The sequence below is a fragment of the Cydia fagiglandana genome, chromosome 17, assembly GCF_963556715.1.
Source record: "Cydia fagiglandana chromosome 17, ilCydFagi1.1, whole genome shotgun sequence".
NCBI classification, from domain to species: Eukaryota; Metazoa; Arthropoda; class Insecta; order Lepidoptera; family Tortricidae; genus Cydia; species Cydia fagiglandana.
The window spans coordinates 10,000,001-10,026,486 of NC_085948.1; the positions used below are offsets into that span (position 1 = coordinate 10,000,001).

At 38.4% G+C, this 26,486-nt stretch overlaps 1 protein-coding gene across 2 annotated transcripts in view; it reads right to left on the reverse strand.

Annotated features, from left to right (window-relative positions):
• Nucleotides 1-26,486, reverse strand: part of LOC134672424 (cytochrome b5 reductase 4) — a 109,497-nt gene that overhangs the window by 6,800 nt on the left and 76,211 nt on the right. For both annotated transcript variants that reach the window (XM_063530311.1, XM_063530312.1), the window contains 4 exons: nucleotides 4,961-5,107; nucleotides 4,812-4,880; nucleotides 4,097-4,734; nucleotides 3,114-3,330 (listed from right to left, as the gene is read on the reverse strand). In XM_063530311.1, the coding sequence (XP_063386381.1) occupies nucleotides 3,114-3,330; nucleotides 4,097-4,734; nucleotides 4,812-4,880; nucleotides 4,961-5,107 (1,071 nt within the window). The remainder of the gene's footprint in view (nucleotides 1-3,113; nucleotides 3,331-4,096; nucleotides 4,735-4,811; nucleotides 4,881-4,960; nucleotides 5,108-26,486) is intronic.

A 26,486-nucleotide genomic window follows, 5' to 3' on the forward strand; every position in this document is an offset into this window, starting at 1 on the left:
GCGGCGAATGCAACAACTACCGTGGCATCTCCCTTTTAAGCATTGTTGGCAAGCTATTTGGTCAAGTCATCCTATCAAGACTCCAAAGGCTTGCAGAACGCGTTTACCCTGAGTCACAGTGTGGCTTCCGCTCCGAGCGTTCCACAGTGGACATGATTTTCACACTTCGCCAGATACAGGAGAAGTGTCGTGAACAAAAGACCCCCTTGGTTATAGCTTTCGTTGACCTTAACAAGGCCTTCGATACGGTCAGCCGGGAGGGCTTATACGCAGCACTCGAGAGCATTGGGTGTCCACCTAAGCTTCTGAGGCTAGTGGCATCCTTCCACGATAATATGAAAGGCACAGTAGTCTTTAATGGCAAGTCATCAGAGCCGTTTGCTGTTTCCAGAGGAGTGCGGCAGGGCTGCGTCTTGGCTCCTACCCTGTTTGGTATATACTTTTCGCTTATTTTACGTGCCGCTTTCGGCGATAACCAACAGGGTATCCATCTGCATACGAGGGCCGACGGAAAGATATTTAACATCTCTCTCCTCAAGTCCAAAAGAAACCGCGAGGATCTTTTCGTTGACAGCCTCCTATATGCCGACGACGCAGCCTTCGTTGCTAACTCTGAACGCGAGCTCCAGTCAATGGTGAGTCGATTCTCACAGGCGTGTTCCCTGTTTGCCATGTCCGTTAACACGAGGAAGACCGTTGTGCTAGCACAAGGTACTTCTGTGGCACCAGCTATTTCACTGAATGGCACGCTGTTAGAGGTAGTTGACAGATTTTGCTACCTAGGGTCGACCGTAACGAACAACCTCTCGCTTGATGCGGAGGTCGACATACGTATCGGCAAAGCGGCGTCCACGTTCGGGAAGCTTAGTACTCGAGTATGGCAAAACAAGCATCTCACAACAAAGACCAAAATGTTGGTCTTTCAGGCTTCTATATTAAGCATACTCTTGTACGGAGCTGAAACCTGGACGACGTATGCAAAAATAGAACGTCGTTTTAACTCTTTCTACATGCGTTGCCTTCGTAAGATCCTAGGAATATCATGGCAGGACAGGGTGACAAACGAAAGGGTTCTAGAAACTGCACAGCTGCCTGGCCTAACAGCGTTTCTCAAGCAGAGACGTTTGCGTTGGCTAGGGCATGTGCACAGGATGGAACCCTCTCGACTACCTCGTCGTGTTCTTCTTGGTGCGGTTGCGAATGCAAAACGTAACGTTGGGAGGCCATTGCTTCGCTTTAAAGATTGCGCAAAGAGGGACATGATTGCCTTCCATATAGACCACCAAGACTGGGAGAAGCTCGCAGAGCAGCGGACGGAATGGCGCAAACGTGTTGTGGAGGGTCGCAAGTTTTGTGATGAGACCTGGTTCGCCGCACTTGCTGACAAGAGGCAAAGACGACGACAAGGTGTCTCAGTACCGGTTTCCGCAAACTTCTCTTGTCAGACCTGTGGCAGACCATGTCGATCTCGCATCGGTCTATTTAGCCACCAAAAACGGTGTTACACCATAAATCGTCTGATATAGACGAAAAGACCTATGATGATGACAAAAGTAGCTGTTACGTATGAAATATTGTCAATATCAACAGAGTAAGGGATTAATAAGGACCTGACATTTATGATACTCCATTAATATTAATCCTTACTTTATGTTCGTAACAAGCAAACGGATAACGACTGCCGGAGTAATCTCATGGGTCCCGTAAGGTATTAAGCCGATTACATCACGTTACCCTGGATATTTCCTGCGGAGAACAAGGATATTGTGATCTCTATAGGTACGCGTAGTTTTATGGATCTCGGGGTTACACTACTTACAGTTATACCTACTGTTTGGGCGGAGGCGATACACTTATACGTACTATTAGTTATTCTGTGCTTATACATAGGAATAAAGGTACTCCGTTGACTGTACATAAGCACGGATCGCTTGTCTGAGAAGGGACACTTAGGCGGTAGGTAAGTACCTATGATATTTTAAGGATGCAGATAGTGATACGATTACATATATATGGTGGTCTTTCTCATTAGTTAAAGTAATTTCCAAGAGTTCTTAAATAAGTATTATATTGAATGGCATTTTCATTAAAATGGTTAAGATGTCTATTCTGCGAATGTAGTGACGATCAATTACAGAACCATGTGTTAGATCTGGTCGAGGTCACTGCACAGTGCACATACATAGTTGGGACTGAGTAAATAATCGTAGGTACCTACTAACGTACAGCAGAACGTCAGCTGGTGAGCATACTACAATGAAAGTTCGTGTTACTTACACGCACATGCGGCACATGTCTTTCCTTCCTATCACGTAATACGTAGGTACATAATTACCTAGCCATCAGCCCGTCACACGTTAGGTACGTTACACGATTTAACGCTGCGGTCTGCTTGACCACATCACGCCGTCCATAGCGGGCACGTCCATTCGCGACTATGTTCGTAAATGCAGATAAGCAATGCGTGATGTGGTCATGCTCATCCGCAACACGCGAATTTCAAAATTTAAATCATAACAATACAAAATGGAAGCAACGTCACCTAACTAATCAAAACTAATTTTGTTCTAATAACTATCTGCTTCAAATAATCCTCGTCACTCAATTACTTACTGTAACGAACACGATATGGCGCGTTAGTAAAACCGTAAGTAACTACTTAATATCACCTATTAACAGTAAATACCTACCTATACCTAAAAATTTTCAGTCAAGTGTGTAGTAAAATGAGGTAGCTAGTAGCTATACTTGTATGTACCTACTGCAGTATCTATCTACTTATACGGGTAGATGTAGGTCAATAATAATTTTTCAGAACTATCATGACTTGTGAGTTCGGGTACCTACTTAGAGTTAGTTATATAGAGTGTTGTTTTGATTGATGGATTCCACGCTTAAGAAGCCGCGTTTATAAACATGATAGACAGGTAAGTAATTCACAACAAAAAGAGGTCAAGTCGAAACTTACTAATTGTAAGCCGGCATTATCCCGTCAATTAGGGTTACCTGGTCGGATTTGCTATTTTACAGTATTATTCGTAATCATTCGTGACGTTACGAAACTCGCCGTAGGCACACGTGTCCGGCTCGGCTTAGTAGATATATTTACTCACCAGATATAGTCCTATGCACCCGCACATGATGCCCCAGCGGCGCCACCAGCGCCTGCGCGGGCGCCGCTAGCGACAGCAGCACCGTGTCGTGCGACACTCTCGACACGCGCGCCACGCGACACGACACAGACCGCGGCGTCGACACGCGACACGCCGCGCCCGTCACTGCTTCCCCGCAGGTCTTCCACACGCCCGGCTCCGCTTTGTGTGATATCACCTATGAGTTGAAGAATTAATTAACATTTACACACGTAACATTTATTTACGTACAACAATATACTAAACATTTTATAATATCAGCTTTCAGCTAAATACGCAATGCGTGAAAAATTTTAAGAGTGAAGTCAACTTAACAGCAATTATGAAAATGGGCAATCTTAGTCATATTTAGCTTTAAATATAAATTATTCGTGCAACAGAAGGATTCTCCAGTAAATTTTAAGTACGACATTGTTGATGTCTATCTGCCTACTTGTACTAATCGGAGTTAATTTTGGCTTCTTTATTTATTTCGATACCTTCGATACCAAAGGATAAAGCGTTGAACTCCCTCAAATTGGGCAAGCCAGTAGAAATCGAATCCCACAATCGATGTGGATTTGTAGAGCGATCATAATTTCGAAAGCGGATATTTGGAAATTGAAATCACAATGTGACCCTGTTAACTATTAATTGCATCCGATGTAGATACGACTGTAGTTAGCAATACCGAAAAAAAAAATCTAGATATCATACGACCCATACGAGTAGGTTGTAAGTGCCTATTCAATCTGCACTATAAAGTTCATACTGGGTTGCGTCCGGTCTGGCAGTATCGTAAAAAACATATTAAAAATTAAAGGAAGCTTTTATTATACGCAGCGCTTAAACTTTTATGAAACGATTTTTTTATTGCTTTCTTGCTAATACGCTAAAAAATACTTTTACCATAAACGCCGAAAAATTTCTACTTTAGAGGAAAATATCTGCAAGAATATACGAACCTCGATTTTTCCGCTTTCAGCGAACACTCGCAGCTGTAATGATTCTAACAATTTCGCCTCGGGAACTAATTTGAGTGTTCGCACCCAGCCGTTCGTGGCTACCTCAACAAACAAAATCCCTTCAATGATCCTCGCACAGCCGCCCGGGTTTGCCAGCGGCCCCGTGTATATCGACAACGTCAGTTTAGTAGACGTTTGAATCCAATCAAAGCGGAGAGGCGACGGGGCGGTATCACTTTTTTCCGACGTTTTGACAGGGCTCGCAGCTGCTCTCCGACTTATTGACACCGGCAGATCGCTGGATTGTATTAAACTCTGCATTATTTTGCTTGGCGGACTGCCTTTAAGGTTCTCTTCGCTCTTTGCCGACATTTTTTTTCTAACAGGGGTGATACAATTAGCAAGATTTTCCATGGACTTTCTGACGAGCTCTTGAGCTTTGGAGGGTTCCCTGAGACGGTTTTCTGATTTGGGGGAAGGAGTGGATAGTCCGAAGAGTTCCTCCGCGTCAGGCCTGTCTAGTCGTAGCGGACCCACGAGGCATTTCGCGAGAAGGGAATCGTAGTTTACCCATGGATGTACTTTATCAAATAGTTGAGTAGCGTCTATTCCCGCTCCCCGCATTAATTCCTCTGGACCTGAATACAGAACAAAATTGTAAGTATAATTCCATAGAGAACTTAAGAAAATTTTCAAAAGCGTAAATAAATCTTACCTCCAGGATGATAAGGCAAATAATGTGTAATGTTGTACACGCGACCTCGTATAGCTAACCAGGCGTCATCTGAAAACACATTTGCCCGTAAATAACAATATCAAGTCCGGGTTAGTTCGCATGAACAGTATTATACAAGTGACACTAACTTTGCGTATTATGCGCGGCGAGTTCGTCCGGCGACACGGGCCGCATACGGCCGCCGACACCCGTGAGGTCTTTGCCGGAGTTGCCCAGCCGGATCCAGTCCATCAGACTGTGTCCGGGCTGCAGTGCGCATTTGTTCCTGGGATTGCCTGCAACAGACAAAAACGAAAACCTTTAAGCGAGGTGATTATTATAGATTGCCTATAGGATTATTATAATTATGTCAGTACGTAGATACGCACATTTTTAGGGTTCCGCACCCAAAGGGTAAAACGGGACCCTATTACTAAGACTTTGCTGTCCGTCCGTTCGTCTGTCACCAGGCTGTATCTCACGAACCGTGACAGCTAGACAGTTGAAATTTTCACAGATGATGTATTTCTGTTGCCGCTATAACAACAAATTCTAAAAACAGAATAAAATAAAGATTTAAGTGGGGCTCCCATACAACAAACGTGATTTTTGGCCGAAGTTAAGCAACGTCGGGCGGGGTCAGTACTTGGATGGGTGACCGTTTATTATTGCCTTTTTTTGCATTATGCTACGGAACCCTTCGTGCGCGAGTCCGACTCGCACTTGCCCGGTTTTTTATCAAACTTTTAGTTAGTTTGATTTTAAGAGCCTTGTACCACCTTGAGCCTTGGACCAAAAACGGACATTCCACAACACCCTCCCAGATGTGGTAGAGATTGTACAAAGTCACTTTTTACGCTGCGCATTATATGTTTACGGTAATCGGTAGGTACAATAAACTAATATCGTACAGCTGTTTAGACAGCTCGCTGATATTTATTTCCACGAAATTTCATTGCCTTTTGTTTAACAGGTGTTTTGGTAATAGGTTAACTATTTTTTACTAGCACTAAACAGGAATAATCTCAGGATAATACAACATCTCCTGCAAAATAAATTTGGAGTAGGCACTCTGTATTTACCTTTCTCCTAAGACGCTTATTGTTCATTCGTCCATTAAATTGGACGTCGAGTAATACCTAACGCTTATTCGATTTCCCTCAAAGGGTATTTGTAAATTCAATTCAGACCTCTAACCCCTATCTAAATCGTAATTCTGTTGTAAATGGCTTTTGTATACCTACTCTAAGCGGGCCGTGTCAAATTAACATTTCCAATTAATTGATATAAATAATAACCCAAGCAATGGATGGTGTGACTAGAATTCTAGGAACGTTAATCTAGGTTCCAGTTTTCATGAATAAATAATGGTCATTTATGTAAATATGGCTTTTGGGTGCGTTTTAATCGGGATAATACATTTAGTTGTTAGCTCAGTAACCAAACACGTAAATATAAAAGAAGTATTCTCCGTATTCCGTCAGAACATATTTACTAAACTTTAGTGACAAAAGGATGACTCGCGCTATAACCGGGTCGGAGCTTCCGGCGCTTCATATCCTATGGAAAGTACCACGTGATGAGAGATCACTGATCAGCCGTCGTAGAGAATGAAATGTCGGACGCCACAGCCCGGGCTCAGCACGGCCTAGCGTAGAGTCATCCTTAACAGCCCGTTCACACAGAGTCTCCGTATTTACGGTACCCGTTTTAACGGATACAACAAAAAAATATGCTTTGTTCACACATAGGCACCGTATAACGTATCCGGCATTAACTGAGAGCCCAGATATATCGGAACGTATTCCGTTCATCCAGTATTCGATGACAAAACGGAATGTCATAATTTAACGGACCGACATTTTTTACTGTATACTGAATACTGTGTCATATGTGAAGTCGCGCATACAACTCCATACGCCATCAATGAAAAAAAAACGTATACGATAAAACGGAACAGTAAAACGGAGACCCTGTGTGAACGGGCTGTCAATAGTTAAATTTATTTATCGGACTACGGAGTATGTACAGGGCAGAAAATTAACTGACTTATTTAATTTATTTGCAAATGGATTTTTCGTCTGTTTATGTAAACATAACTTCACGCCGAAATGACGCCGTGCCCAACTGATCAATAAATCAAAGCTATCAAGTTATGAAACCTTCAAAGTTCGCTTTTTTCCTCTCGATACCAATCAAATTAGTATTGTACTGTTGACTTTCCGGACTTCTGATTTGTTCAGTTCCGCCTGGTACACAAGTCTTATTAATGGAATGGACGCCCTCATTGATTACTTACTTGCTAATGAGAATAATTTGATGAAGACTTTTTAAAGGAACAAACGTAATAAATTATTAGGTAACCTTATAGGTAAACGTACGGCTCGACATTGCTAATGCCCAATAGATGACAGCTTGCTGTCACCTCTATTGACAATGACTTAAATTTCAAGATGACATGTATTGGGGCCGCGTCGAGCACCAGTACGTTTATCTTATTAAGAAAATCTCAGCTAATCATAAAGTACAGCGCGGAACAAAGATATCCAGATATAAAACCTGAATTGCCACAAGTAACGGGTCCATAACTCCCTCGACAGTTTCCCTTCATGTCCGATATCATATTGCCGTCGACTATTAGACGTCCCACAGGGTTTCCTTCTAGGATAAAATATATAGGCTATTACGTTAATCTACCACATTAACTAGGTGCATTGAGACAGACACTAACCGATCGCCCATCTACCCACATACGTACTCCAGCCGTCGGATTTTTATAGACTATTCGACAGGCTTTGTTACAAAGTAGGATAATTATGCTGGACTGACTTTAAGGCTCCTCTTCACGTTGGGCCAACGCCAACGAGGGACGCATTTATGCGTTAGAGGGAGCAAGTGATATTGCTATCTCATTCTACCGCATGGCTGCGTCCCTCGTTGGCGTTGGCGTTGGCCCAATGTGAAGAGGAGCCTTTAAATTTACTTGAAGTTCGCGATAGCTACAATAGTCAGATGTTTTATTTTAAACTTAACGGATTTGTAAATTAGTAACCTAAGTAAATAATACTGCTCACTTGCTTAGAACCCGTAGGGTATGTTTCAACATCTATAAGGGTTAATCGTAAGTTCCTCGCGTGAGTAATTTTAATCGTTTTTGGACATATTACCATATACCTAGTAGGATTTAATGTTCAGCCAGCGTACCTAGCTCGAGCGATAAGTAAACTTCGTAATACAAATCGGTAAGTTACTCGTACATGTGCCACCATTAGAGGCGCCTGAAAGTAATGAGTCCCAAACTTCTCTGTTACGAATCAATATTGGGTAACTTAATTGAGAACGAACGAAATTTCTCAGCTTTTACTAAGTTCTGCACTGAAATAGATTACAGCTTGACAGATTTGACTTGTTAATTAGGATTCTAGTAATATTGTTTGACTAATTAAACTAGAGTGGTAGATGTTTGACATTTCGTTTGTGTTTTATAACAAGCAACACTTTAGGAAAACTTTAATCAGACTACGGGTTTTTTTGCAAAAATTTCTTTCATAGGGGGTTAAATTTAGCTTATTCACCTGTCACAAAAATGAATCGGCACCTCGTTCGATAATGTTGGCTCAAAATTGGGGTAAATTTTATTTGGGTTTTTAATTGGGGTTAGATTTGATGCAACGGCACAACACACGCACACGACCCAAACTTACCATCATACGCAAATTAAAAATACCTTACTTATATACGTTACTCGAATAAAGTATCCAATGTCCATTTTACAGGCTTAAGCTTTTTCATGTAATTTTTTTTAAATACCAACGGTAGGTAAGAATGTTTGTGTTGTTTTTTCGGACAACTCAAAGTCAAAATATAACTCTGTAAAGCAGCTAGGGGCCAGCTCTCAATCAAATACTTAAACCCCTGCATTGATTTGCAAGATTTTAATTACTTTAACCTTGTCTCTGTGTTCTTTATATCTTTCAAGTAAAGACCCGCTTCCTGGTTTTCGACTGGGCTAAAATTTATTACACCTACACTTAATAAACGTCTTGATGAGTATTAGATGAGTGTCTAAAGAAGTACAGCCGAAACTTATTTTAATTTTTAGCTCATAATAGTCAAAATATACGTATAAAGTAACAAGTTACCGAAGTAATTTTACAGAAAATATTTTTGATATTTTTTTTATAGATAAATAAGCCACCTTTGCTGACAAACCGGATATTATAAGATAATGCTGCAGGATATTTGTCATTTCCTTAAAAGGAATGCTACACGACCGGCGTCGTACGCAAAAACGAGGAAGATAAAATAGGCTTTTCACATTATCCGACATGTTATTACGGAGAACATAATATATAGCTGGAAGTGTCGGAACCCGCTTGGTAAATAAAATAAAAAACTTTAGCTGGCATCACAATTAGTAGGTGCCTACATAATGTCATGTGAAATCAAATCAATATTATCAATATCACATTGAAATTTTTAAAGTTCGAATAGCCATGCAAATTTTTAGTAAGTACAGTTGTTTGTATTTGTCACGCTACTTCAAATTGGTACTTTTTGTTCTGAAGCTGACTGAAATAGCAAGACACGTTGGCACGCTTCCGTGAAAATACGAAAGAAAATAATCATGCACTACATCTGTAGGGCTCGTTTGATGTAGATTGAAAACTGATAGCCGCCTCAGGTTGCTGTCTGAAAAACCTCACTTTTCCGAGCTACACACACTGACATACTGCTGTATTCGAACTTCAAGATATTCACAAGAGACGACACGTACTAGATCCATTCTAGATACGTTGTAGTTTAGATATCAACTAGTTCTCTTTTGCAGCGCAATTCGGGCAACCAATCAGCCGTATTCGAACAATGAGATACGTCAAATACTAGATATTGAAACGATATGGATTAGATATGTCAGTATCAAACAAGTGTCAAAAGTGACGTTTTTGTTTGAAAAAATGTCAATTTTGACACTTGTTTGACACTGACATATCTAATCCATATCGTTTCAATATCTAGTATTTGACGTATCTCATTGTTCGAATACGGCTGTTAGTCACTTTTACGTTAGATAGAGTAAGATATCTATTAGATGTGAATTGGATCTCTAAGTCATATCGTTCAAGAGTATCTCCCAGAATCGCGCAAATGTCAAATGTGACAGGTTAGATCTTAAACATATCGTTATCGTATCTTGGTGATGTCTAAAAGATATCTAATAGATGTCTATTTCAAAATTCGAATCGGGCCCATAGCATATTGTTTTGCAGGTTGAATTTAACGCTGTATTTTTTATAGGTTTTTGCGCCGCGTCATGAACACGTTTATTCAATGAAAATTAATTTCGCGAAGGCACGTTTTTACTATCGTTTGTAGACGGAGGTTCATATAATAAACAAAAGATGCGATGATATTAAAAAATATTAGACTTAATATTTAGAAGAAGCTCGCAAAATGTTTTATTATATGCCCTTCTTTTAATCAAAATACCTAAATGTCTGCCTGGTAACTCTGGTAAGTCTCAGTTTTCTTAATAATATAGAACGCATTTTAAAATGTAAGAAGTTTAACTAAGCTACCTATATACTTTACTACGCAAACTTTTAGTTTTTATATTGAATTTTTACACATATTAATCAAAGGCAAATGCCATGAAAAAAAAAATCACGGAAACTAGACTAAGTATATATGCCAGGGGCAGGGGCAGACTCCAACGGTAATATAAGGGCCACTTGCACCACCCCATGATCACACAAACCCAGGGTTAACCGGTCAAACCTGGAGTAACTATATTTACCAGTACGATTTGACACTACATTAACAGTTTAACCGGTTAACCTCGGCTTAGTGGGATGTTGTAAGTGGCGTTTAGAAGGTTAAAGTTAGCTCAATAGAAATAAGTCACGGATAATGACAAATTTTCATTTATTTTAATGCGAATAGTGAACTCTTGAAACTGCGCGTAAGGGCCCCCCCACATCTGGCGTCTTTCGAGCGTCGGCGTCTGTCGGCGTCGGTCCAGCGCTATGGAAAATGACGTCGCTGCGCTAACAGAAGTGAAGTATTTGTCATTAACGTAGTTTTTAGATTCCAACACAGTTTGGAACAGTTGCAGTTGTGGCGAATACAGAGAGAACAGTAAGCGTCCTGGCGCTGGGCGCATTCGCAAACACGATCCTCAAGTTACGTTCTATTTAACGATAGGATTGCTTTATGGTAAGTACTTAAGACAACTAGGGAGGATGTAAATTACTTTAAAATGTTTATTATGATTGTTATCTGTTTATTATTTACAACTGAGTTAAACTAATAACTAAGTGAATTCATATTCAATAATTTATTTGCATAAAAACACATAGAAATGGATGCAAATAGAGTTGTGCTGTTCCCGAGAACGTTCTCCGTTTTGTACGAGGAACGTTCTCGCTCGAGAATATTTCTCGGAGAACGTTCTCGAGAAAGTCACACCTCTGCAATGCAAATAGGTAAATTTTTTACAACACTAAAAAAATAAGGCAAATTAATTTAACAAGAATAAACAACAAGACCAGAAATAATGATGGTGTATACTTATGTATATATAAAATTAAAACTAAGAATTTAATGAACAATATAGATACTTAGATAGGTATTTACTCAGTTTTCAAACATTCGTGCACCGAAATCCCCGGGGTATGGGTATCCCCGGCGAAAGCTCGCGAAATCCATGACAACGCATGGTTCCAAGACCTAGCTCGAAAACGCGCAAAGAGGCACAATCCACCTGATGATGCCAACCTGGCTCCGTGCTTAAGCTGTCATAAATGCGGTCGCAAATGCCGGTCCCGCATTGGCTTATACAGCCACGAGAGACGTTGTTCCTCGCCTAGAGACGCTGCATAAATCATCTGTCAAGATGTTAAAGGCCTGATGATGGGTACTTACCAAAATTGAAACAAAACTTCGTTCAGATTTACTTACTTACTTACTTAATGGCGCAACGACCCAAAATGAGTCTTGGCCTCCGACACGAGTGCACGCCAGTTGTCTCGATCCTGCGCCATCTCCCGCCAGTTATCGGCATGGAGATCGCGCAAGTCCGCTTCAACCGCATCGCCCCAGCGATACCTGGGACGTCCGATCGGCCTCCGCCCTACCGGGCGTCCCAGGTATGCCCTCTTAGCGCCGCGATCCTCCTCCATTCTCAAAACGTGGCCGAGCCAGCGAAGACGGTGAGCCTTAGTCTCGCCTATAATATTGGGTGCCGCCACAAGCTCTTCAATTTCGACGTTTTTGCGAAGTCTAAAACTGCCATCTTCTCTCCTCACAGGGCCTAGGATCTTTCTCAGGATTCTCCTTTCTGCCACCAGGAGCTTGTTTTCTTCTTTTTTTTTTGTGAGCTTGTTTGTTTCGTTCAGATTTAGATTGAATTTAATTAAACAAGAGTATTTTGAAAATCCATGGTTTTCTACGTTTCATACTCTTGTTCATAAAATAAATTAAACCAGTAGTTCGCTCCGAACTGAGAACTCGCTGTTTGCCAAAAAGCCCAATAACTATTAGAGTGATTAAAGTCGTAATGCGTAATGCTTGACAAACACCTATATTAAATAAGTTTATTTTATTTCTTCTTTATCTTGTTAAATATTTAAAAATGCTAATATACATATTTTTGTTTTTGATACTCGTGGCCATACCTATGTAAAAGCATAAAGAGGTTAAAAATTATAGATATATATATGACATAAATGCTGACAATATCAATTCACAAGCATATTTCTTACATTCCCTCCAATGCGTCTACATGTCTTTCAAACATACCTAATCAAAATAAAGACTCGATATGAAAACACGCTTTCGTCAGCTCCGTATAAAGAAAAGAAGCAGCATCCGAACACAAACAAGATTAAAGGATAACATGGTACAAGCTCTGCCAACATACCGGATTAATCTAAATATTAACGCTATAAAATACTCCGTTATATTGCGTTAGTACGCTGTTTCACGTATAAGTGCCTATTAAGCGAAGGCCTATCACTATAAACACTGTCGTTCGTCAGTATGATAAATATTGATTTTTTTAGATACATATTACTAGCGTAATTACGGAGGGGAGTATGTCATTCACCAAATAACGAACCGAGTTACCAGACAGAGTTTGGTGAATGTAAAGTGTCATTACACAATTACACATGTGTTATATATTCACGATCGACTACAATTTTATTGCACGTCTAGCCTTCGCCTTACACACATAAAACAATTATTTGGGAAAAGGGGGAAGCAAGGTGTAGGGCTTTTTTTGCCCACGTTTACTTTCATCGTTAAAAGAAAAAGGCCCTCGCGTAAAACGAACACCGCAAGGGTTTCCTTTATTAGGGTCTTATCTACTCTCTTCGTCAAAAAAGATCTAGGTACTTAGAACGCGTCAAGAATCAATTTTAAACCGTAGTCCGCACGAAACAAGGAAAACATAATTCGAGGCCGAATTTTGATGCGTGATCCAAGAAAAGGTTTTTTCGCTAAATCAGACTTATTGTTTTCCTCGTACGGAACAAATAAAGTAAAAGAGAAAAATAAGGTGTTATGTTAATACGATCCCGAAATGTTTGAAGAAACGTTCGAAAGAGGACGTATATATTTAAGAGTGTAGCTCTTCGATGGAGGAAAACATCATAAGAAAACCTACATATTACATTTGTAAAGAAGGGATGACTCCCTAATTCGCATTGCGCTAGCGTGGGAATAGCCTAAATAATACAAGATCAAGATTGCGATGATAATATGTATAAGAATCACTTTAAAGTACCTAAGCAAGAATATAAAATAGTGAAAGCTTTGCCCTAGTAATAGGTATCTGAGATGTTTTTAATGAAATACGTTTATTGTATATCTTAAGAGGCAGAACTAAGTCTTAGTATTACTTTTATTGCTTTATCTATCAACCGTGCCATCAAAATGAATGACCGCGCCGAAGTGAGCGCCTAATGAGCAACACCGCCTCGGCCGTGGAAAACTGCCTACTAAACACTCCCCGATGTATAACTGGGACATTTATAAAGGCGGGATTTAATGCCACGGCGGATTAACGAAGTCAGCGTGAATATTTTTCCAGAAATCATAGAAACTGGTGGCCGTAATCGTCGCGAAAAACTACACGTATTTGCAGCAAAACGCTAAATATATTTAGCTTTTCCGTATGGTAGGATGGCCTTATTTCCACTAGACCGGATTATTTCGAATGCGATTTTCATGTACGAGAGCAAGAACGAACAAAGGGAATCGTTCAGGGACTAAGGTTGAGAAAAAGTCCGTGAATTTAATTGAAGTAGTGAAACGTAACGTAAATAAATAGAAGGCTCTCTGAAGGGATTTGTCTTAATCTGTTTGCCAGCCCGTAATGAAGAGGCGTGAGCTTACAAATTAAAATTTTCGCAATCGAATTGCGACTGCAATTCTGGTGAGTGATTGTAGCTTCGGGAAATGCGGTTTAAAGCAAAAAGCGTTTTATTGAATGAATGGGTAGCCGGCAATCTATTGGACGACCACAATAACTGCAATATAGATCGGTTAGCGTTGGTTATAATAAATGATTTTATTTTTATCATTCCGGACAATCGATCCGACCCTCGTGCCGCGCCGGTGAATAAAAGATGAGTTTGCAAATGTGATAATCCGATGGATGCCGGACTGATTTCACGGAACAAAATAGATCCTCTCCTGAAAGTTGAAACTGATTTTTCGGATTCGCACTTATTGTAAGGGACTTCTTATATCCACCAAACTTTGTACCGTTAGGTACACATAACTTTATTTAAAAATGGCTAATTTGTAACCTAAATACATAACTAAGTAAAGTTATAATTAATTACGATATTTAACTATTATTATAATTACCTGAAATTAATTATAATATTAGTATTATCGTAGATTTTAGACTTCATAGCTTTTTATGCAAAAAAATAAGTAAGTACTTATTTAAATTTCTTTTATACCTAAAATTAATTTACTTTGTAGATATACACATACAATCTAAGTACGTACAGACCAAGGATCTAAATATTTATAACTAAAATTTTTATAAGTCACTAACTTAAAAGTACAGAAAATATTAATATACTCCTACAATGCACAATGCACACACCTATTACTGGAGTCAGTTACGGATCGCTGCCATATATGACCCAAAATTTTTTTATTAAGCTATGAGCTTCATCACATATGATCTCTGAGTAATTCTAAGCATTTCTAGCCTCGGAGGCGATAAGAAGCGTGCGTCTAGTCGAGGAGGGCGGAGTACAAAGATGGCCGCCACCCGTCATCATTCAAAAAAATCTGTTCTGGTCTTGGTGGCTACTAGGGCAAGTTTGGTATCATTTTCGTATAAACCGAAGACGTGGAATTCATTGCTGATATTTGTTTTTTTCAGTTTCATAGTAATTTTGCAAGAAAAACGTAAAAAGATAAAAATTTGGGATGGAGGTTTTTGCTTTGAGAGCTAATAACTTTTGTATAGTGGCCAAAAGTATCATACAAAAAATACTATAATAAAGCGCAATTCATGCAGCTTCTAAACATATACATGTTTAGTAATATCCTACTGCAAAAAGATGGTGAAAAAATTATTAAATGACCGCAGCGCGGGTAGTTGGACTCTCGCTAGGCGGCGTTTATCTTACAAAATGGTCGAGTACGACTACGTAGGTAACTATGCTTACTTTGCTAGATTTTATGATGACGAATAAAATGCTTTCTGTATATTTAATGTCCGCAGTTTCCAGTACACAGACATAATTCTGGTATAGGTTAAAAAAATACACACAAGTATCCCCATGTCTAAAGAGGAGGGCGGCTCGCTTAACAAATAAGATCATGTACAACCGCAATTTCAGGTTGGGTTAGGTTAGGTTCGTTAGTTACCTTTTATCCCTCAGAGCAGAAAATAGAAGCCCCGCGAGGCGCGGGCTTCGTTGGTTTGTCACCAAGTCATACTTGCATAACCTATATTAGTATGACAAATATACATAGCTGTTATGATTTCTAAGTGTAAGCTCTCCGCATAATAGTTATTTGTTTTACAAGGGGGCAAAGTTGTTGTTTAACCGCTCGTGCTAATATTGATACCCGATCAAGCGAAAGATTTCAAAATTGAACCACGAGCGTAGTGAGTGGTTCGAAAAATGGAATCTTGAGCGTTGTAAGGGTTTCAAAGAACGAGGGTTAAACAAAATTTGCCGCCGAGTGAAACACAGAATTTTTCACCACACCAACCTGAAGCAAATATTAAATGTAAAATATCAAACAAAATCAAACCAAATCAAATCCAAATGAATGCAGGTTGAAGTTATTTATTAAAAACCGGGCAAGTGCGAGTCGGACTCGCGCACGAAGGGTTCCGTACCATAATGCAAAAAAAAACAAAAAAAAGCAAAAAAAAAAAACGGTCACCCATCCAAGTACTGACCACTCCCGACGTTGCTTAACTTTGGTCAAAAATCACGTTTGTTGTATGGGAGCCCCATTTAAATCTTTATTTTATTCTGTTTTTAGTATTTGTTGTTATAGCGGCAACAGAAATACATCATCTGTAAAAATTTCAACTGTCTAGCTATCACGCTGGTGACAGACGGACGGACGGACGGACGGGCGGACGGACAGCGAAGTCTTAGTAATAGGGTCCCGTTTTACCCTTTGGGTACGGAACCCTAAAAACAACAAGTAAGTACCTATAAAATTACTTAAAGTGAGTTATAGCATGAAAATTATCGTGAAAATAAATATTTTGCCTCTTCCTAAGTAGTACAATTTCTCTCATAAATAGTGTTTTAATATTATCAGCAAAAATAAGAGCGCTATTTTATTAGAATAATTTCATTTATAATAGTTATTTCTCGGACCCAATTTTGGACCCGGGTATATCCTTAAACTACGTTCAAAAGAGAGGTATGGGCACTGTGAATGTCATCTCGCTTTGTGTGGTAGGGCACAGCACAGCGGATGTCATTCCAGATCTATCCGAGCAGAGCCTAACTGGGGAAGTACGTACTTACCTCCACCTTACAGAAAACACCGGTCAAATAACACTAGGCCCGACTCAAATCGTTGCAAGTGCATTAAAATTAAAGTGCATAAAATTATGTCTGTATGATGAATTATGTCTGGATGAAAGTATTTTATTCGTCATCATAAAATCTAGCAAAGTAAGCATACCTACGTAGATACTCGTACTCGATCATTTTGTAAGATAAACGACGGTCCGCAAGATAAACGAAAGTCCAACTACCCGCGCTGCGGTGATTTAATAATTTTTTCACCATCTTTTTGCAGTAGGATATTACTCAACGTGTATATGTTTAGAATCTGCATGAATTACGCTTTATTATAGTATTTTTTATATGATATTTTTGGCCACTATACAAAAGTTATTAGCTCTCAAAACAAAAACCTCCATCCTAAATTTTCATCTTTTTACGTTTTTCTTGTAAAATTACTATGAAGCTGAAAAAAACAAATATCAGCAATGAATTCTACGTCTCCGTTTTATACGAAAATGATACCAAACTTGCCCTAGTAGCCACCAGGACCAGAACAGATTTTTTTGAATGATGCCGGGTGGCGGCCATCTTTGTACCCCCCCTCCCCTTATTGCCTCCCAGGCTTGAAATGCTTAGAATTACTCAAAGATCATATGTGATGAAGCTCATAGCTTAATAAAAATTTTTTGGGTCAACTTCATAACTGACTCCGCTATATAGTACGAGTAGGTCTATGCATTGTGAAACGGTTTTCACAAATTGTAATGCCACGTGTAGCTTTGGGGCATGATTAAATTATGACAAAAGAGGAGCACTTGGCTTCAGCGCCATTTTTAGGGTTCCGTACCCAAAGGGTAAAACGGGACCCTATTACTAAGACTTCGCTGTCCGTCCGTCCGTCCGTCCGTCCGTCTGTCACCAGGCTGTATCTCACAAACCGTGATAGCTAGACAGTTGAAATTTTCACAGATGATGTATTTCTGTTGCCGCTATAACAACAAATACTAAAAACAGAATAAAATAAAGATTTAAATGGGGCTCCCATACAACAAACGTGATTTTTGACCAAAGTTAAGCAACGTCGGGAGGGGTCAGTACTTGGATGGGTGACCGTTTTCTTTTTGCTTTTTTTTGTTTTTTTTTTGCATTATGGTACGGAACCCTTCGTGCGCGAGTCCGACTCGCACTTGCCCGGTTTTATTCATATATTTTCATTATTTGGACCTTATATCATAAGCAACATCAATGGTATTGCAAATGAATGTTAATGGAAATCAACCAGCAAAGCAAAAAACTGAAACGAGTGGTTTTGAATCGAGAAAGTAACCGCTTTAATTACTGCATTGGTTGCCTCTAACGCATTTCTCATCGGCACCTAACTATTACAATCAGGTAGGTACAGGCACAGGTAAAACACTGTAGCAATACAAACAGGTAAAACACCGAGTTATTGTTTCTAGTACGAATTCGCATCCAGCCTGCACCATAAACTAAACAGGATCGGAGCAAATATCGAGTTATCTGCAGGTATATGTAGACCGGCAAACTCAGTACGCTAAGCTATTTGCAATATTATTGAATCAGGCTTTACTTGGAAACATGCCGCTATAATGGAAGTGCTTTCATGTCCTCTAAACTTGTTACGAACTAGGACATGAGCCACATTATTTGGCGGGTCTAATGTATCCACGTGAGATCACGTTCACAATTTACCGTAGACGATTTCATTAACGGAATACATTAAATCGATTTTTATATGAGAACGTTTTTGCGTTTATGTGAGACGTGATCTCAAGTGATTTTGGTTAAATTAACTATCGGAAATCGTTGAGAAAAATACGTACGGTTTAAATTAATTCAAATATGAAAACTAGTCTTTTTTCTCATAATAACATCGCTGTATTCCGTTAATGAAATCGTCTACGGTAAATTGTGAGGTACAAAAACTACATTATAAGAGCTCTGCAGAACCATCCGTATCGGAAACTTTGTGACGTACGTCGTAAAAGTTTAACGTACGCTTTACACGCGGCTAGATAAAACACGCTCCTGTTTCCTTTCCATGCCGTAAAGAAAACGTAAATCGTTTGTTTCAGAGTAACACTTTGTTTTTCAGACAACGAGCTATCGATCCTGTCAAGGGCTTACTCGGCGTTATCCCAATCGTATTACGCTTCGATGAGATAGAAGGCGTACAAATATATTCCGGGCCTATAAGTAATATACGCTAGTGTTCATATTTATTATGTCGCACGTAGGAGACAAAATAATACGTACCTACCCACAAAAGTCCAGATAATGTGTCATTTTGGATTTATATAGCATCTGTGTTATCTGTAATCAGATAATGGTAAATGTATGTTTGCTTAAACATAGGTAGGTATCTGCTATAACAAAGACACTTAATTATGTGAATCATGTCACCATACCACTTTATCGTTATTAATATGTACATTAAATAATAGCCTTTAATAGCCCAAATAAACAGATAAAATAGAAACAATTTAAGATCTTCACCAGAAGTTTCAATTCATAAAGTTTCCGTGTGAATTATTTTGCCTTTGTAACAATTCAATTTTGAATTGATGATGACATGACAAGAACTAAATGAATGACAAGAACTAAATTTTGCGTATTAGGTCCCTTTTAACAATTAGTTCAAAACACTCATTTTCTCAGCAGTTTAACTTCAGCAAACTATGCTATATTGGTGCAAATTGCCGAGATATAGATTATAGCACCTAAAGTAATTAGTTCATTACGAACGAAGTCCAGTTTCGGAGTCATTTGGAACATAAAGCCAAACTGGCCTCAAAAAAGCTTGGGGTGCTTAACAGAGCCAAACAGTACTTCACATAGTCACCGGCTTTTGTTATATAAAGCGCAGGTTCGACCTCATATGGAGTACTGTTCTCATCTCTGGTCTGGAGCCCCACAATACCAGCTCCTTCCTCTTGACTCCATCCAACGGCGGGCAGTTCGTATTGTCGGCGATCCCGAACTTACTGACGGCTTAGAACCTCTTAGCCTTCGGAGAGACGTTGGCTCTCTTTGCATGTTCCACCGTCTGTACAATGGGGAGTGCTCGGAAGAACTTTTTGATTTGGTGCTATCGTCTCGATTTTATCACCGCGCCTCCCGCCAAAGGAGCAAAGTTCATCCCCACTTCTTAGATACATGGCACACCAAGAATAAGCGGGCATCTCGCTCGTTTCTTCCCAGAACGTGCAGAATGTGGAATGACTTGCCTCCTGAGGTATTTCCTTTGCGCTACGACATGGGATTCTTCAAGAAGCGGGTATTTAGGGTTCTCAAGGGTCGGCAACGCTTAAGTGGCTCCTGTGGTGTTGCTTATGTCCATGGGCGACGATGACCGCTTCCCATCAGGCGACTCGTCTGCTCGTTTGCTGACTATTACATAAAAAAAAAGTAATTAAACTTTTTTTTCGCCTTTCTCTAAATTTGTCCATGAGTGTATAAAAATACCTATATCATGATACTAGGTGTGCCTGCAGGTAATAGAATTTTTTCCAAGATCTCACCATTAGGTACTCTGAAGAACTACCCTTAGAAACAAAAATATACTCGTTTTCAAATCGATCGAACATAAGCACAAAACAAAGATCCTGTCGAATCGGTTCAAAACTTCGTAATGAAGTCGGTTTAAAATCAAATTTTAAATCAATGAGCTGCTTTGTATAGTACATGAATTGACCTTTATTCATTGATTGTAAGACTGTAATTATCATTCAATGAAAAGTAAAATCAACCAGAGTTGTAATTCGTTAAATTATAAATGAAAGTTCTATTACTCATTTATTGGAACAATGTTCGCATTTGCAAGTTATTTAATATTAATAGCAGACGAACAGCCAACAGAAACGGTTATTTTATTAACGTATTTTTGTTTCAGCCACGTGCTGAAATACGGTAAATATCCGATAGCAACGTTCCGTGTTTATGAAATAAATTAACATTTCATACACGAACAGAACATTATTGCAACCTTTTTCCTCTACAAAGTTAAAGCTTTCAAGCCAAACTAAATAATCCTCTTATATACACTACAGTAAAAAAAAACCCATTAACTTTATTGTTTGCCGATTTCATAATAGTATATTATAACATACTGTCCGTAAAAATAACAGTAACTGCGTCGTTAAATACAAAACTACTGTCAACAAGGCCCTTCAAAGTGTTATGAGTGCTCGAGTTTGTAAAGATCTTCGAAACTGTTAATAGACACACGGAGACTACGGAGAGGGATATTCGATTTAATGAGGTACGTGAATAACATATGATTCATGTTTATGATAAAAGCTGATGCAAAGCGAATTTGAGCTCAGTTCCACGATTAACTTGCATCTTATATATGGAGCAATCCTTACCGAGCCACCCACGTCCGGGATTAATCTAAACGGATTGAGTATGGCAAACCGTCATAGAGTTAATTACACGTCGGATCGAAGGGTTCCTTGATGACTGATGTATGGACCTCCTCCCACATACTCTCCATTTAGGAAGCGTTGATGAAGAACCGTAGTCAGAACATACAGGCGTTTTTTAATCGTTCAACCCTACGCTATGGAGATGGATAACATCCATTTTTCGTGGGGTAAAGTACAACAGGTTAGCACTGATTGCCTAGCAATTGGCTGGTATTATTTCGCGGATATAGCCAAGCAATATTATCAGTTTCAATTCATATGTTTTCCGCTAAGTAAAGCCCAATTCTATAAATAGAATCAGGCCTTCTAAAACAGCAATTTTTGTTACTTTTAGTTCGCGAACGTGGATGCACACTTGCACAGCCTGCAGGTGCAGGCAGCGGTTCCGCTCTAGTAAATTAGTAAGTTGGCACACTGCCTTGTCTCGTTATGAGTGCCAAAGTTTGGTGGCGCATAACGACATAAATGGTCCATCTAGAGGGTACATAAGTGATCTATGGCTGACGTATTACATTTCCGAACATATGACACCGCGGTGACAGTGATTAGGGATCTGATAGCTTTAAGCTTTAAGCCGATAGGAAATTACAACGGATGGAAACCCAAACGATCGTGAGCGTTCTATAACTTTAGCGCTAGGAATGATAAATTCGTATTGAATTAGGAATTCATTCATTATAACTTTCAATAGCGAGGGACTTTATAGAATTTGATTTACAAGTAATGGGAAAACTCGTGAGCCGTAACTGAAAGTCAATTTCTTTTAAATTATTATTCAATAAAGTAACAATTTTTGTACCTACCTACTATTATTGTGTTATGTTTCTTTATTTGGTTCTTCACATAAGTTTTATATCATGACTTATAGCTAGGTATATTCCTTCCCGATTGGCTAAAATTAATATAGTGAGTCACCAATTCATCATCTTCTTAATAGCGTTTCCACGGCTCCGTAAAGGCTCCTGGGTTACAATGGGCAATTTAATCCCAAAAAGTAGCGTAGTCTAATAGTAAAGTTAAAAAAAAAACAAGTGGCATTTGATCCGCCAATCCGAAAGTGAAACTTAGGTTTTACTGGAATAAGGTTAATACAGTTTCTTCACAATGTTTGCATGGATTTGTTGCCAATACATTTTTACCTCTTATATTACTTTACATAAAGTACGGATGTACTAATCAATACTCAGGAGCAAAATAATTACTCCCGGGTTTAATAAAGTCGAAATATTAACCTTTTAATATTATAAATTAGCTCAGAAAATAAAGTCCACATTATAATAGAGCACATCCGTCAAGTCACGTCGGCGTAAGCCATTGCCTCATCCCCGGTGAAGTTAAGCGCTTCGTATAAGTTATTATACTAGCGTCGTGTACGGAGTGAGTGGGTGGTGGAGCATGTACGGAAGTTACTTAGAATGATATTAGATAAGAAACGGCATACAATTACTTATACTGATCGTTAAGTTATAATATATATAAGTTACTATTGTTCTTACGTTTAAAAAAACATACAAATCATCATAAATATATAGGAAGGCATATATCTGATATAAAGGTCCTTCCCCTAATTTAACAACGATAATATTATAACACTTAATAAGTATAATGTTTTATATTTTATTTCATTGTAGTCCAATACACACAGTAAGCAGTTGTAGTATAAGTAATACATTAAGGCCCACTTGCACCATCTCACTAACCCGGGGGGCGGCGGTTAAGCGGTTAAACCGTTAACCTAGTGTCAAGTTGTACCGGTAACCATGGCAACTCCAGGTTTAACCGGTTAACCTCAGGTTAGTGGAATGGTAGGTAGGTACATGCCATCTTTCTTTGCGATTTACCAGCTTCTTTCTTATTAATCACTCAGATGCGGTAGTAATTACTTAAGTACTCATAAATCTCGTCCCTCTCTGAAGCTGATAAAATGAGATGAACAACAATTTTTCGATGTCAACTGAAATGGCGTCCTTCGGCGTTTGTCATTACCTTTTTTTCCCATTCAGACATTTTTTATACTGGAGTCAGTTATGTAACGCTGCCATACATGACCCAAAAAAATTTTATTAAGCTATGAGCTTCATCACATCTGATATTTGAGTAATTCTAAGCATTTCTAGCCTGAAGTGGGGGGGAGGGTGGGGTATAAAGACGGCCGCCACCCGTCATCTTTAAAAAAAATCTACTCTGATCCTGGTGGGTACTAGGGCAAGTTTGGTATCATTTTCGTATAAACCAAAGACGTAGAATTCATTGCTGATATTTGTTTTTTCAATTTCATAGTAATTTTACAAGAAAAACGTAAAAAGGTTAAAAATTTGGTTGGAGATTTTTGCTACGCGGAGCCGAAACTACAAAAGATAGAAAGTTGAAATTTGCACACTAGATTACATTTATAAAGTGTACAAGAGATAAGAAGCGATTTTGAGAAATTCAACCCCTAAGGGGGTTAAAAAGGGGATGAAAGTTTGTATGGGGTTCAAGTTTTATTTTAAGCTAGGAATTTGAAACTTCGTAAAACGATATATTATTAAAATACAAGAAAACTAATTTCAGCGTTTTTGAAAATTCATCCCCTAAGGTGGTGAAAAAGGAGTAGAAAGTTTGTATCGATATCAAAAAAAATTTCGAACGCGGGACTTGAATCTTTGTATTTGGGGATATTATTAAAAGACAGGAAAAGTAATTTCAGCGTTTTGTAAAATTCATCCCCTAACAGGGTTAAAAAGGGGTTGAAAGTTTGAATCCATTACAAATCCGAGTAGACACACATTTCTTATTGCCTCCCAGGCTTGAAATGCTTAGAATTACTCAAGGAACATATGTGATGAAGCTCATAGCTTAATAAAAAAATTTTGGGTCAACTTTATAACTGCTTCCGCTATTATCTAGTGCCGTGGAATGTAATTTCGGCCATAAGTTTCTCCAAACGTTTGAAAGTTGGCAAATCTCATTGATGGAATATCGTATAGTAACAGCACCAGTCATGGGACATTTAAGAGGAAATTTGGAATTATTATGATATTTCCCTTATACATGTAAATGGTCTACCGCTTAGCGTGTTAAAAGATGAAAGTCCTATCCGTCTTTCATGTTTTAGGCGTGTTTTATCAAAGATACTGCAATTAGTTTCCACATATTTAACAAATTAAAACTATGCTTTTTTTCTCCAGTCATGGACACTAAAGTTCCAGTAATGGGCCCCCGGTAATGGACGTGGATCCAGTAATGGGCCCCCTATAATGGACATTGCTCTATCAGTATAAAATATTGAAATGGGGAATAAATTACGGCAAAATAAAACAATTTTTGGTATAAGCTTTTATCGCTGAATGTATTTTTCTTTCCACAGCCAATTATTATTGTATTAGATCCATCGAGACAATTCTAATATACCCTAATACAATTTGTTAGGGTTTAATGCGATAAAGTTCCCATGGCCACCTCCTGTCTCCATCATCAGATCAGGTCCATGTTATCATAATATTGCATTATCATCCGATTTGCATACTTAATTACGTACTTACACAAAATTTCAACTGAAAGTGGCTCAAATTCAGCTATCAAGATTGGACCCACACTAACTAACAGGGCAAGTTAAATAAAAGTTTGGGAAAACGATATTAATTTATCCGAAGTCCGAGAATACCTCCTGATTGACATATTTCTTAACTACATTTTATTTCTGTATTGTTTAAACATGAAATTATGGCATCATTCTGTCATTTGTCCCATCATAGGAGGTACACAGTTTTACAGCTCCTATAATGGGATTGGGCCAAATACCACTATTTTTTTACATCTGTGGAGTCACAACATAGTGTGTTGTTATACCTTATCTCATGGTAAATGCAATTAACAAAACACATTCTAGTTTTCATCAAGTATTAATTAATTAAAATTTTATAAATTAACTCACCTTTCTTAGCGAAGTTGTTAAGAATTCGTAGTGGTATTTTTTTTCAGTGACACGACAACTTTTAGGTTGACGCCAATTTCTTAAAAAACAACCAAATTTAATAAAACTTCAAACTGAAACAGCTCTAGGACTCTTATTTATGATAATATACAGCCAGTGTTTATAAACTACTTTTAGATACTTATTTAAGAGGAATTATGTTTTTTTGTCCCATTACTGGTTCCACGTCCATTATAGGGTCCACTACTATAGTTACCTATAATGGTGAACAAAATATAGTATACAAGAAAGCGAAAGGAGGATTTTTAGAATTTATAGAGGAAAAGTCCACGTAAGCAAAAAAAATCTCAGCCTGTACATACGCATTACCTTCAGGTAAAGAAAAACATTTACCTTTATAAAATACTTGCGAAAGGCCTTTATTAAGAACTTAGGTAAGTGCTGAATGAATTGCAAAATCTTAATTAATGATCTTCTTTAATCTATAAACGTTTAAAATTTGGTAAGATGATGCTGCGGGCAAAACATCAAAAATAATGAATTTGAAGTTCGTTGTAAGGAGAAAATTTGATAATAACGGAATAATATTAGAATTTTATACCGGGTGTGGCCTGTAATATGAGCAAAAAATTTTATTGTAGGCTGTAGGTACTCCTCATACCTCATACCGACCAACATTTGTTCAGCGACTTTTAAAAATAACTTGTGTTTTGATTTTTAATACACTTTAAAGTTTATTCCAAGAGGCAATGTATTACGAATTTTGTTATATTTAAGGCGTGACAAGCAACGTCAATCACAATGATATTGCGTGGCGATGGCGTCCATTGAAGATAATATTTATTTTGTATAAAAAATAGCGAGTCTAAATACTTCATAAGTAATTTTTAAAAGTTGTTGAACAAATGTGTCGTAGTTTGAGGAGTATAATCTATGTTTTAATTATTTGCTCGTGTTACAGGCCACACCCGGTATAAGCTGAGAAATATGTTATACAGTTAACTGATACAAATTACCCATGCCGACGTACTGTTTTTTTTTTCAGTTGTCGTAATTGTTAATTAGTACATTTAATACCTAAGTAGGTACTGAGATGATCTGTTAGATATAGTAAAAGTTTATTTTTGGCAAATTAAACCTATTATTATATAAATCCTTTTGAGTTGATTTCTAGTTATCTTATCAACATAATGCCTATCGCAAAAATTTCCTCAGGAAAGATAGCGTCGTTACAAAATTAAATATTGGTTTGGGATTCGGTGCGATAATGCTAAAAATAACTCGAAGGGAAATTCAG